Below are 14299 nucleotides of genomic sequence, written 5' to 3' on the forward strand. Positions count from 1 at the left end.
GCATTTGTTACTCTAACCTTGCTGGGAAATCCTACTTATTAATATTAGCAAATATCAGCATCTGAAATAAACTGTGAATGTGAGATTGGTTTAATAAAGCAGAACTTCTCCAACTGTAGTTCTATCTCAGCCTAGCTTTGCCTCTCCTAAATACTTTCAGTCTTAGATACCATCCTTCTATCTATGTATTATTGTTAATGCTGTGCTAGTACTGTGCACCCAAGCGTGCAGAAGTGTGTACAGTGTAAGACCTCTTTATAAAAACACCTGCATATTCATATTAAATGGTGATCCACTGCATTAATAAAATTTACATCCCTAAGTCGAAACACAAAACTCATTACAAAAGACCATTAATGAAGCTTACAATTGTCTAAATTAACTAATCAAAAAAGTCTGTATTACATGTTTACATTAACTTTTATCCATTGCAGCAAAGATGCCCTCTTATTTTCTATCCACCAAACAGTACATACACATAATGAGAATAATTTTTAAGAACTAAGCCATATTTTCCTTTGGCTGCCAACAGAGTAATGCCAGGCCAGATGCTTCATAATGAAGTAGGGCTTACATTTACCTAGGATTTAGAAAAGACTAATAATAAAATAGAATGGAGTAAAATAAATCTGTTCTTACTGGAAAGGCCTAGCAAGCCAAATTTTACTGCTTTTTGCACCACATGCTTCACTATACCCCAATGTGAGTTCAACTGATATTGTATAAAGGTACGGGAGTTTTCTTGATTAATCAGACCCATTCTTCATAACAGTTGATCTGGGTCAGAGTGAAGATCCATCTGGCCAAGTGTGATGCCTTTAAGATGGGATGATTGCAGGTGTCTGGAAATATCTTGTGAAGGCAGGAAGCAGCTAGCAATGCCTGCCCAGCTTAATCTCCTGGTAATTATAATGCTTGCTGACTCAACAGTAGTACCTCTGAATTAAAAACTTCTCTCAATAGATTTTTTTCTCCTACAATTTTTTTTTTTTTTATTCTTGAAAAAAAAGTAAATCATTGGCTCTTGTAGCATTGTTTGCTGTATTGAGACCCTTTCATCTGTAATGCCCATTATTTCTTCTGTAATGAGAAAGGGTGATATACTATCCTAATCTCTTTCCTCCTTCACTTGTGATTTACAGACCTTAGGTAATGCTGAGGAAGGCCACAGGGTCTTAGCAAGGACAACTGATCTTGCATCATGGTTAAATAAAGTCTCCCGTGCACTGTAACTGATCAGCACAGATGGAATGACAGGACTTCTGTGTGTTTAAATTAAGGGAGTTTCAAAATTGCCCTAATGCAGCAAAATGTCTTAGAGAAGTTACATCCTTCCCTTTTGCATTGTTCAGAGCTGATGCTGGTGTTGTCCACACAGACAGATCCTGAGAGCAGTTCAGTGCATTTAAGTCAAGGTATAAAAAAAAATGGTGCAAACAGAGAGCAAAACTGTTTACACAGTACTGAGGTTGGCATATTTTGTCAAAATGATCCTAGCCCACCCCTTCCACTACCAGGATACGGCAGAAATTGGCATTTTCTTTACTACAGTCTGAAACCAGAGAGTTTCATGTTGTATGCCTATGAGGTTTATTTGACATTTTAATGTGTAAATACATGAGGGTTCCACCAGTAAAAGCACAGGAATTTTCTCAGTGGTCATTCCCACTGCTTACATATTGATCAAAATAACATGTAGTATTGCGTATGAATAAGCAAACTTTGGTTCTCTTTCTACCTGAAGAGGTCTTAGGGCCTAATAATCTCTTACTCATTAAACAATGGCTTGCAGAGGACAACAAGGCAGCTGAAGGCCACACTGAATACTACATTCTGGAAAGCTTGGGACACTATAGAACTTAATTAGTTTTTTGAAGGCACTTTTTTTGAGCATCATCACCTCCTCAGGCAGCCTGGAAAGAATTCTGGCATTTGCATGAGGCTCCTTCTTGTCAGTAGCTGCTGCTTTGGGATTATATTGCTCAAGACTACCAGTCATTGGCACACTGTTGCAGCTAAGGGAGCGTGCTGTCTTTTTCTTGCCTTGAACAGATAAATAACTGAATAAAAAAGAGGTTAACTTATGTTTGGTAACATCCTGGACATCTTCTGGAAAACAGTCATCTAGAGGATCCCCTTGACCTTTCACTTGTTGACTAATCACACATGTACTGGGACTCACTAACTTCTTAGGCTGAGCTACTATTTTTCCAGAAGGTGTTTTGTATTTTCCTCCATCCAGATAAAGCTGAGAAGCACTACTAATGGCATCAGAACTAGACTTAACTGTCATACTAGGGATTCTTGCACCATCAGCAGAACTGATGCAGTGCAACCCATAATTCTGGCTAACGATTTGGGCTGCAGTGTGTTGAATGATGTTCCAGTCTTGCAGAATATCTTCCCTGGTTGTGAACTGAGATGTTACAGTAAAGCGAATTATGAACTTGTCCTGAATGGTTGCTGGGATAAGGAAGAGCCTGCCAGAACTGCTAAGTTCTTTCAGAAGTTTTTCTGTCAGCCAGTTGGGACCCTGTTTTAAATATGAATAAGAAAAAAATACTCTTGTTAGAATTTCCAGTGACATCCAAACATCTCTCTAAGAATTCCAGCATTACATATTCTTACATGAAAGTTTATTCACAGTTCTTAATGTCTGGGGAGAGATAAACTATTGTAAATTCATTCCAAAGGAGCATGAAAAAGGCCAAGTCTTTACCTTTAAACGAAATACAACCAATCCAAGATGTCTCTTGGCAGGAATTTCAAAGAGTGGATCACTTCTAACCAATGATTCGAAGTATTTTGCTGTTTCAGTGCCCTTGAAATAAGGAAAAAAAGTAGCAAAGTATTTGTGACAAACCCACTCGAAGACACTAAATTAAGTACTTAAAAAGAATTATTTTCCTTCCTAAAACACATCACTCCAATGCATCAGTGGTAGCAAACAAATGACAAAGCAGCTAGTGATTCTAAAGTCTGCCTCAATTTGCCTGAGCCCTTGAGAAGGAACAAGAGTAACTGGACTACACATACGAATTTTCCAGAAGGTAGTTTGAAAACAGAACGTGCTTTCTCAGATTAGAGTCCTTTTGCAGCAACCACTGATCCACAACATGATCTGGGGTATTTACACTCCATCAAAAACAGCCTGTGAATTCTGATAGCAATGGGCTCAGTCATCCCTCATAGCCTGCCTCCCAAAAAGCTGCCCCTTTCCCTCAAAGAAAGATTCTACAGATTAGTGCTCAGTAATGTGCAGAGTGCATTGACTTACTGAGTGGCTTTCCATTGACTATTGCTTCCAAGAAGGGGACAGGAAGCATTTTGTCTACACATTTAATCTTTACAGATTACCTCGGGGTAAAATCAGCACGCATTTGGTGTTCACATGCAAGCTTTGAGTGTGAGAGGATTTCTGGTTTTCATCTCTGCATTACTAAACTCAGATATCAATAAATGAGCATAAAAACCTTCTGATTCGTAACACAATTCTGAGTCTGATGAATTCACATACATGTCGGACATGGGCTTGTAGTTTTTTCACCCCAAATGAACGAATCACAAACCACAACTTCAAAGAACGAAATCGACGACTGAGCGGAATTTGCCAGTGCTGTGAAAACACAAGTGTATCAGTGAGTGCAAGAACAACAGGCAGGAGCAGCCCCTTATACTGCTATCTCTGTTGATTCAGACTCAGCTCAGAAATCTCTGTTGGCTCAAGTCAGTTCATATTACTAAAAATCCCCTAAGCCTAGGAAATAGCCACAAAAGAAACTCTGTGTCTACCTATTTTTCTGTTATTTGCAAAACTAAGATTTTGGCAATTACCCTTAAGCCATGGACAGCTGTTAACGAAACCTTTTTGCATTCAAAGAGCATTATCAATTTAAGATGGGTCCATTTACACTTGAAGACCGAGTGCTCACTTTAGATCCTGTAATTTGCACAAAGTGCCATCCTGAACTTTTTCCCAAATCAACTATAAACAGAGTTGAAACAGAGGTAGACCCCTCCAGAAAAGTAACACCTACTGCATGAAAGAGAGTGATAAAACATGCAAAATAATGCTTCTAGGGAGCCACACAATTCCATGCAGGGTCCTATTTACCACAAGAGGGACCCATTGATACATTTTTCCCCTCCTCTCTACACACATTCTCTAGTGAAAAGCACTATTGATTTCAAGAAACAATTATCTTTTCAGGACTAAGGGTGAGATCATAGCAGAAACAATTGGCAGTGAATATTCTTTTGTATTACTGGACTGAAATCTTCTGTAAGATGAATCTAAAGTGAAATGCCTCTCAGCTCTCCTATGAATACCTTCATCTGAGGACAAATGTAATTCTATTGCTGTTTTATTGTTTAATTGTTTAATTATTTCATGCACGATTGAAAATATCAAGTAACAACTTACCATGAAATCAACAGCAGCTCCTGAATTGGGATGCCTGAGGTAGACAGGGTTAACACTGAAGGTTTGATGTAACTTGTATTTATCTTTAACCCTATCAATTGCAGAATGAACTGTATTTAGCAAAGAACTGTGCAGAGAAATTTTGCAGTTTGCATGTCTTTCAGTGTTGTGTTTTCCCTTTACTCACCAAAATCCAGTGCAGTCAAAATGAACCATCATCCATTTAGAAGGGTTAAAAGTAAAGGAATCTGCATATTCAATCCCATTCAAGAACAATCGAAATTCAGGGCATACAAATGCTGTTCCTGCATATGCAGCATCAATATGAAGCCAGAGTCCCTCAGCATCACCTGTTGGAATTTAAATTGTGGTTACATGAGGAAGCAAAGCACATGCATTTCACTTCTCCTCACTGAAAACTAGGTGCATGTTTTTGCAGGAGGGGGACAGGCAACCAACAAATTTGCAAGCAAGACAAACAACTGACAACCTAGTTTTACTCTAAAGCTGTGGATCCAGAACCCTAAAACACAGGGTAATACTGAAATCAGATGGACTTTGTAAAAAAATTCACTATTCTGCACTTAGTAAGCGTGAGGCTTTTTAACATTTGATTTCACCAAGTGAAATTCCCCAGTATAATGCAGTTGCACAAAGTCAGAATAAAGACATTGTGGCAAGCAAAAAGGAGACAGAGATACAAGCCACATGGACCCATAAGAGAAAGTGCCACTGGTCTTCAGCAGCTACTTGTCAGAATTTATGCTGGAACAGAATCTGCAGCCATCTTGATCTATTGAACTGGTGGCTACAAAGGATATCCTACAAAAAACTTCCTTGCAAACTCCTTTGCCAGGTTAAATATTTTATGTATCTATCCTGCAACAGCACTGCACTCTGTCCTTTACAGTCTGTGTACTCCCTGAATAACCACATGAAAGATTTAACAGTTGAAAAATTTAATCCATCTTGAATAGAATGTATTTTTGCATCCTAATCTAAATCTAACAGAAATCACTGCAAAGTATTGCTCTGTCTTCACTGATCTTTGAGACACTCAAAAAATGTGGAAAAACTCAGCTGAGCAGTGTTTCTATTCTCCTTGGTTTTGGCATGAAAAGCTCTCATCATACTGTCTTTCCTGACATACCATAGTTTGAAATCAGAAAGAAAGGACACTTACAAATTGGACCCAGTTCTGAGAGATTGTCAAAAGCACAGACACCAGTTGTACCCAAAGTTGCACAAACCTAGAAAAAAACGAAAGCTGTTAAGATGGCATTTTTCACTTTAAAAGTGAAAATTATAATAAAAATTTTTTTTTGTTTGATAAGCTAACATATTTTAACATAGTAAGAAACATTTCAGGTATAACTTTACATTGACATTAAGAATACAACACAATGCCAATACTCCCAGCCAGAAAGCTGAACATACAAAGACTGGCACTAGGCCTTTCTTTCTGTCTTCTGCAATGGCTTTCTTCAAAGTTTCACCTCTGAGGGAAAAGTTCTCATCCACAGGCAGAAATTTCATCTTCACAAGAGAAATCAAGCCAGCCTTTTCTACAGAAGAATGTGCCTTTAAAAAAAAAAAAAAAAAAAGAGAGACAGAAAGAAAGCAAGACCTGAGGCTGAACAGCAGTAATAAATTAAATAAATTATGGCCTTACAAATAAACTGTGGTTGCAAGAAAAGCAGTGATAAGGTCCTTATGATAATTCATATTAACACAAGTCTGAAAGTTTCTTCTTCACAAATAACTAAAAGAAATAATACACTGTAATTCCAAGGAATGCATCTGTTCCATTTATTTGCATACAGGTCTCTAAAACGTATTAATAGGCAACCTCACCTTGTGTTTGGAAGGCCATTTATCAAAATTCAGATTCAGGGCCCTCTAAAAATAGATCAGCTTCAGTTTATTCCCTTCTCCTGCCATAAGAAGATTAAAACCCCTGAAGTGTGCCTACTTCTGGGCTGGGGTAGACCAAAAACCCTCTTAAGGAAAAGCCCTTTTTAATTATACTAAGAGAGAAGCAGCATCAATGTCTCTCCCATTGCAGCTTCCACAGGGAAATATTATTCAGTTCAGGAGCCAAAGGACAGAACAGATTTGAAGGCAGAGTCACAGCACTTTGTAGATGCTTCCTCCACCAATAAGCACAGTAGCCTGGAGATCACAAGCAGAAGCATCACTGAGGTAATGTCCTGAGTGTGCCTGTCTCTGAGTGGAAGGAGGCCGTGAAAAAGCAAGAGCTTAAGCAGCATGAGATCAGCACCTAGTTATTGGAGTTAAGACCTTGTAAAAAACTGAAAGGAAGTAGAGAAATGAGTGGTGTGAAACTGTCTCTTGACAACTGCCAGCACACTACAAAACCTCATCTCACACTGACTTCATTTCCCCATCTGCAGAAAGCAACATCAGAGGGATTTGGGCATGCTTGTGGGGCAGTCATGTTTGTGTTTTTTCCTTGGTACAGAAATGCAAGTTCACACTGTAGGGTCTGGGTGACACAGCAGAAGTGAATTTGTTTTCTTTGTAACCACAAGAACCTACTTGATCAGAGGCATAAGCGATGAGGCGAGAATTAAGTGAGGACTCATCAGTGTCTGGTTCAGAAAGCTTCAGCTCCAGGATTTTGTTTTTTCTTGCTGCCAGCAGTGCAACCAAGGTTGATTCACTCACAGTGCTCTGCAATGACATCACTCATTTAATGGAACATATTACTACTTCACTGCTATTTTATCAGGTATTTACTGAAGTATTCAGCTGCCCACCCTCTCTTTCATTTCTATTCCCACTATCCTGGGGTGCAACACTGATCAGCTCTCTGGGCCAGCAACACAAACCAAAGCCTTTTAACATGCAGGCTTTGAATGGAGTAAATAAAATACTGGTTTTTTTCTTCTACAGCTAAAATGCAGTATTTCCCATGAAAATTACAAACCTGAGCAACGTTCCCTACAACATCACAGAGCCTCAGCACTGATTCCAGAGAGTACTTGCTCAGGCCTGTTGAAAGGAGGTAAAGCTCCAGGCCTTGGTCTTGCAGCTCTCAGAGACACAAAACACACATGAGAAAAAGGAAAAACATTTTCTCGTGTGGACTGCTAGCAGAAGGATAGTGATGAGGATTCCTTCTTTAATTATGCAAGAATCACTTTAGTGGATAATTTGGTCATACAAAACAGACTAAAGAAACCAAATCTGACTCATATAACTTTAGAAAAGCTGCAAGTGCACCTGCTTCTCTTCCATAACACAATCAGGACTAAAAGCAATAGCAATTCCTATTCTATAATCTGCTATACTTAATACTAGAATTTGGGAAAGTAATGTTAAATTGGGATTTGTCTCAATTCAAACCCATAAAGCAAACTTTGTTGGTTTTGCCTCCAAGAAAACTACCACCCAGAGTTAGATTACTAGTAGCAGATTATTAGTAGTTGTGTTAGATTCATGTGAGTGAAAGCAAAATATTGGTGGGGCAACGTTTTATGTCCTCTACCTGTAACACTCCTCCACCCACACTGTTGGGATGGTGGTGCAGGAATTTGTCTGGAAGACCCAGCATTTTAGCCAACCAGTCCATCACATTCATTTCCAGTTCTGTACAGGCTGGACTAGAGGCCTAGAAAAATTTTTAAAATGAGAATAAATAAAAAAAAGATAATTCACCCAGAAAACAAAGAAGCAATATAGCCCTTAGAGTAAACCACATTTTAATGAATACCTTTTACCACTTTTTAATTGCCTTGGGAGAAATCTCACCTACGTGCAACAAAGGCAGATGAGTAACTTTTTAGCACTGGATATACAAGCAGCTAAATGTAATATTATAGCCTGTACCTAGCAGAACACAATGCTAGTGAAATAAAAATTATGTTGTTTGGTGAGTTCTGTAATACAGACCTCTGTGTTAAGGTTGCAGTTGAAGGTGAGCTCCAGGTACATTGCTCTCTTGGAATATCAATAACAGAGACTCCCATCAGCCTCCCTAAAATGCTCTCTCTAGATTACCTGCAACAGTGTTGATACCTGCTCAGCGCTGAGCTTCTAAACTATAAATAATTTTAGAGTCGTTAAAAGAGAAATCACAATGATCCAAAACCATGGAACTGCAATCCACCACACCAGGATAGGCTCTTGGGCCCTAAAGAAAGGGCACTGATCCATCTTCCAGCTGAGGAGAGTTTAAGGAAAGCTTTTGGAAGAGACACAAAGACAAAAGCTGTTTTGCAGTGTCCAGCTTTCTTCTTGGGACAGAATTACTACAGAAATCTATCAAAACCAGATTGAGGGCATGGAAATTGATATTTCTGTTTAAGCAGTCAGCTAATCTAACATAACATAACTACATGGAGACCATAACCATCAGGTTTATGAGATCCTACTGCTTTCTGACATGGAGACATATACCTAAATATCTGGGCTTTTTCATCACTCAGGAAATCACTGGCTTCAGAATGCTACTGAGGTATGTAGAGTCATAGCCAAGTAGCACTGCCCAGCTGCTATGAAATACTCAGATTATTTAGGGACAGGCCACTGAGCAATTATTTTCAGAACAGGAAAAATAGGAAACATGTTCTCTTCAAAAGAGCAGGAAAACTGGAATGGAGCCCAACCTAGCCTGCAGTCATGGATGGTGACAGCTCTATTGCCTTCAGTGCTTGTGTAACTGCCTTGGCACTGAGGCTATAACAAGGAACATTGCTCACACTGGGATATGCAAAGAATCAGAAAAGACTTTCCTAGTAGTATGTTTTCTTCATTCACCTCTTACAGCTACATAATGATTGAATTGATATATTCTAACTTTTTTTTCAGGTGACATTTTTCATTTATGCAAACAACATGCAATTGGTTAAAATAAATAATTAACATGACTCACAGAACACAAAAGAATGGCTATGACTTGCTCCTGTGTAATACACACAGAAGAATAATATCTCAAATAACAACAACCAAGAAAAAAAATTTACCCAAGTGAATCCCAAGCAGTTAATTGCATCAGCCAACATATCTCCAAGAAGCGAAGGCCAGGAAGTAAGAGCTGGAAAGTAGGCATGCATGTGTGGGCTTTGCCAATGGACCACCTAGAAAAAAATTATCTAGATGTTAAGTCTGAAAATGTCACAAAATTCTGTATAAGACATAGTGATTAGCATCTGCTTGAGATGATGGAAAAGGATCACAGTAACACGTACACTTACACATCTGCTAACAGAAAGCTACAGAGATAGTATCAACAAGGGTGCAGCATTAGCAAATGATAATGCTGAGTCTTTATTAGATAAATTCCATTTTATAGCAAAGGCATTTATCTGAATTCAACAGCCTTTCAAAGATCCTGAACAGGAAAGAATGGTCTTTTGAGCATTGCACAACAGAGTCAGAAATATTTATCATAATACTTATCTTTATAAGGCGAATCCTTGCAAACAAAGTCACTCTTGTTCATTGGCAAATAGCAGCTTGCCTTTTGCTACACACAGCAATTTACAATTATATAGCTTTATACTCTTGAAAGAGCTTGTGTGTGGGACACCAGAGTAAGAATGTTTAATGTGAATACCTCTCCTACAGCATTCAGACCAAGTTTCTGAAAAAATCTTTACAAAAACTTTAAAATAGACTTCGAACAACTACTTACATAAAATATTTAATTAGGTAATACGAACACCTTCAGCAGCATCTGTAGTATTTATGCATAAGAGCTGGGAGACCTTTATATTCAAGACCTGAAGAGCAGGAGACAAGTCTCATAGGTACATGACCTGAGGCAAGAGATGTTTCCACATCTCTGAAATTGAGATGATGCAGTTCAGCAGGTAGGGGTCTTGTGAATTTACAGTGTCAGAAAATAATTGTTTCCCTCTAAGGAAACATATTCTCAGTGTATAAAATACTTCAAGAATACATTCAGTCTACTCCTCAAAATTGTAGTTATGAACAGCACAGTAATATCCATAATCCTTCTGCGGACTTAATGTCTACAAGACTTGTTCTACATTTTGGTTGCTTTACTTATTTAGATAAACGTTCTCCAGAACCTGTGCATTCCAATGATTTGGTACTTCAGACAGTAAACACTCTCCCATCATTATTATACTTTAATTCTTACCCCAGGCATAATAATCTTCTCTATATCTCCAAAGATGCTGTCCCAGCTGTCTGGGTCCATTGGGGCAGAATCTGGCAACTGGGATCTCATGTAACCTGGCTGGACATCAGGAGTCACCCGTCTCTCTCTCACATTGCTCAGGTACTGGCAAATGTAATCCACCATCTCTTTCCCTGGAAGAGGCAAACCAGTGCTTAGAGTTTCAGTTGTGGGAAAACCAGCAGCACATCACACAGTCTGACATTTGCAATGGACAGGGCTCGAAACACTGCTCCCAGGAACCAGTCCTGCCCCTGCACCCTACTTGTCCCGTCTGATTATGTAGGGATACGGCTTCTAAAAGAGGCTTCATGGGGACAGAATGGATTCACAGGGTAATTTTGGTGTTGTCATTGAAAAGTTCAAATGTACTTTTAAAATACAACCATGGAACAAGTACAGTTAGTTTGATTACTGATAGACAGATTTTCTTGCCTACAAATAAACTGAAACTGCATTTCATAGAAATTAGGTTGTCATAATGCCCCATGTGTCCCTTTCATGGCACACCTTTTTTTTTGCATCCTCTCAAAATTTCTCCACATTTTAGGCAATCCCCTCCAGCTTCAGGACCAAAGTTTTCTTTCCGGCTCCATAATTGTGCCAAAATCACAGGTTTCATGGTGTCAGCTGGGGATGAGTCACTGTGCATAACCCCTTAGCACAAGTTTATTGAGAGTTACAGTTTGGCATCTTTCCCATAGTATTTTAAATAAGACCAAAAAGCTTAAGTCATCCACTGACTCCAAATTCATTAATTTATACTCAACCCCGGGACACATTTTTGTCTCAGCCCCAGATCTAGGTCTCAAGGACAGGTGTGAAACTAAAGAGTATACATCCCACCCCCATTTCAGGGTACCACTCCCAGCACTACAGCAGTTGATACCCATGAACAAATGCTACCCATTTCCAAGAGCAGAGGATCACTCACCTCTCTGTCTGTACTCCTCAGGCTCCATTTTAGATGGCTTCTAAAAGCACCTCTTCAAACTTGGGCCTCGACCTTTCAAGAGCTGTGGGCTGTGTGGTCTGATGCCCTGCAAGCTGCTTCACCCTTTATAGCCCCCTTTATCTCCCAGACTCACGCACTCTGGAAAAGGTTGAACGTAGGCAGGTTACTGGTGTTTATCTAACTCCTCCCAACTGAGGGCTTTTACAATCTCTCATATGTTCTCATCTCTGCTCTTTTGATCTGCAAGACTGCATATTTCCAAGAGGAGCTGCTGCTGCACTCACCCTTTCCCATTTTCAAACAATCTTTCAGAAGTCTCATAGTAATCCAGGTAATTGATTTAAGAGACATTAATATCAGACCTGTGGGAGACAAAAAGCTCAAGAGCTTCCAGAACATAATAAAAGCAGCCATTTCAACCATAGCACACCAAACTACTGTGCTAGCAGCAGTCATTAAAACAAGGCACCAGCACATAAAAAATTTGACACTGTGGGTAGGAATTTTTCTCCCAGAAGAAAAGTGAAAATTTCAAGACTCGGTTTTCCCAAGCAGAGAGTATCTCTGGACCCCCATAAAGCTTCAGCCCCTATGCTTACAGTCCCTTGCAGCTAGAAGGAAAGGCATTACAATTATTGCCAGTTCCAGAACTGCAACACAAAGCAGCAATAATCCTCTTCTTTGTGGGTTTCCTGCTCTTTCAGATCAAACCATGTTACACTGAAGGGTAATGTTCCTCCACTACCATCATTCTAGATTGTTGAGCTGGGAAAATGTGTATTTTTCCCCACACTGTGGTTGGTTTTCTATGTATGATATGCACAAGCACGGGGATTTGGCCTTGTATCTCCAGAATCCCTCCAAGTCCTCCACCTGGATTGTTCTGTGTGGAAGAACAGCCTCCCCCTCGTTCCAGTTTTAGGATCTGAAAACACATCCTGACCTGTCTGTGGCAGCACAGCCTTTGACAGTGTACTCAATGTTCAATGCTTTTCATCTTCACCAGAAGGAACTCACTTGCTCTACACTGATACCAGGCAGCCCTGGGAAAAAGAGAGAGGTAGGACTTAGGAACTAAGCAACAGAAGGAGCAATCATTACATAGCTCAATATATGCTTGCCTCTTTTTTTGCTATACTGCAGGCTCCTGCTGAGGGCTGTCCCTGTTGGAGACAGGACACCAGGCTGGGCAGACCCTATGCCCAATACATGACAGCAGTTTCTCTGATCACATCACTAAGGAGGGAATTGAAGAGGGCAGCTTTAATTTTCTGCCTCATAGACTACACTGCAGCCTAAATGCAAGCAGTTGTTAAGTCTGTCTCCACAGCATGCTTTCTACAGAACAGAGTGAAAATCTTTCCTAGCTTCTGCTGAGATTAGATATTTGAGAAAAAACTGTTTCATAGATATGACAAAGATGCTCTGATACACACACATAAGATTAATATACAGAATTTTTTTAAAAAAATGATAAAAAAGGCATTAAAAGAAGTGCAAGAAGTGCACAAAAGCCCCATACCATATACATACTCATCCACTTTATCTCAGTTCTCCAGAAACATTAGAAAAAAAACCAAGCTGCCCACACACTTAATATCAATTTAGGAACTTCTCCTGGCTTTACTGTAAATGCTACTGAAAAGGGGAACAAAAAAGGTGAGAAGGGGCCAACATTAAGCCCTGAACCAACTCAGAAAGAGCTCAGACTTCCCCACAAAACTGTGACTGTAGCTTATTACAAATAACTAATACATTATTTTAATACACAGATGCCTGCTCAAAGAAAGCTGGCACCTAATTACATATGATTTCAATTTGGAACAGCAAATAAGGAGCAATGCTTTTGACAATGTTTTCAGAGCTGATACTACACAATAAATATCCTCCACATGACATACACCCCAGGCCTTTTGCTCACAGCTAATAGTTTGATCAAGCTGGTTTCTCCTTCTGCACAGATGAGAACGAACAGCAGGTCCTGTTCAGAACTACAGTAAGATAGGTGATAATGAGCTACGGGCAGTGCAAATATAGCTGGGGATAAATAATTTTTTTCTATAGCTACCCTGCACTTGGAAGGATTTTGTCACAGACAATGAGGAATACAATATTTGCTCACAGGAAACAGAATTAATAGAAAACGTTCTTTTCATTGCTTGCAACAAAGGTCTGTTCCATCAAAACCATGGGAAATTCTCCACTTGGACACGAACATGACCACTGTCACGACTCAGACTGATGCTGCAGTTCTTACCATTATTAGGAGTTCACAGAGATTAAACTGAAGTTAAGTTTGTGAGATGCAAGGACACAAGCATTATTTTCATCACAGAATAATTAAGTTGGAGCAGTTTCTAACCTAAACACACTTAGCTTGTATTCACTAGTAACATCATGGGGAGTTTCTGAGAAAAAAAAACACAAAAAACAAACCCCCTAAAATATAGTAATTCCCAGTTAGTTACTGCACAAAGCTTGCTGCGTGCCCTAGTACCAGAATGAGCATGATTATATCCTTGAAAATCATTCTTCTAAAACCCACCATGATAGCTTTCCCATTTTTTATTATATTTTGATTTCTTTGGGGGGGTCAAATTAGCTTGCTGGAATCCTATTCCATACCAATACCAGGATAGTTAGAATATTTTCTTAACTGCCAATTCTATAAACTCCAGTCAAAGTTGGAAGAAGGAAGATTTCTGCTTCTCATTGTGTAATGCATTTCTTTTCCCGTGCCACCCTCCTACCT

At 39.3% G+C, this 14299-nt stretch overlaps 1 protein-coding gene across 2 annotated transcripts; it reads right to left on the minus strand.

Moving 5' to 3' along the window:
• Nucleotides 1-3: 3 nt before the first annotated feature.
• Nucleotides 4-14283, minus strand: HDC (histidine decarboxylase). Of its 2 annotated transcripts, XM_071754451.1 has the most exons (13): nucleotides 12491-14283; nucleotides 11527-11685; nucleotides 10554-10726; nucleotides 9412-9525; nucleotides 7935-8057; nucleotides 6983-7117; nucleotides 5861-6004; nucleotides 5607-5673; nucleotides 4611-4773; nucleotides 4424-4514; nucleotides 3518-3616; nucleotides 2720-2821; nucleotides 4-2533 (listed from the first exon to the last, which is right to left on the minus strand). In XM_071754451.1, exons 2-13 carry the CDS (start codon nucleotides 11552-11554, stop codon nucleotides 1775-1777), a joined length of 1998 nt encoding a protein of 665 aa, XP_071610552.1. In that variant the 5' UTR covers nucleotides 11555-11685; nucleotides 12491-14283; the 3' UTR covers nucleotides 4-1774. The 2 variants fall into 2 exon arrangements, with proteins under 2 accessions (XP_071610552.1, XP_071610553.1); XM_071754452.1 differs by lacking the exon at nucleotides 5861-6004 and having other exon boundaries at nucleotides 11527-14283.
• Between the last annotated feature and the right edge of the window lie 16 nt (nucleotides 14284-14299).

Source organism: Heliangelus exortis, chromosome 11 (genome assembly GCF_036169615.1).
Source record: "Heliangelus exortis chromosome 11, bHelExo1.hap1, whole genome shotgun sequence".
Lineage (NCBI taxonomy): Eukaryota > Metazoa > Chordata > Aves > Apodiformes > Trochilidae > Heliangelus > Heliangelus exortis.

Bases quoted from the DNA above. Each gene is read 5' to 3' on its own strand.
- HDC (XM_071754451.1), bottom strand. From the start codon at position 11,554: ATGGAGCCTGAGGAGTACAGACAGAGAG. The intron at 3,617-4,423 runs GTAAGTTGTTAC...GTGTTTTCACAG, and splicing joins GAGCTGCTGTTGATTTCATG to CACTGGCAAATTCCGCTCAG. The intron at 2,822-3,517 runs GTATGTGAATTC...CCTTATTTCAAG, and splicing joins TACAAGCCCATGTCCGACAT to GGCACTGAAACAGCAAAATA.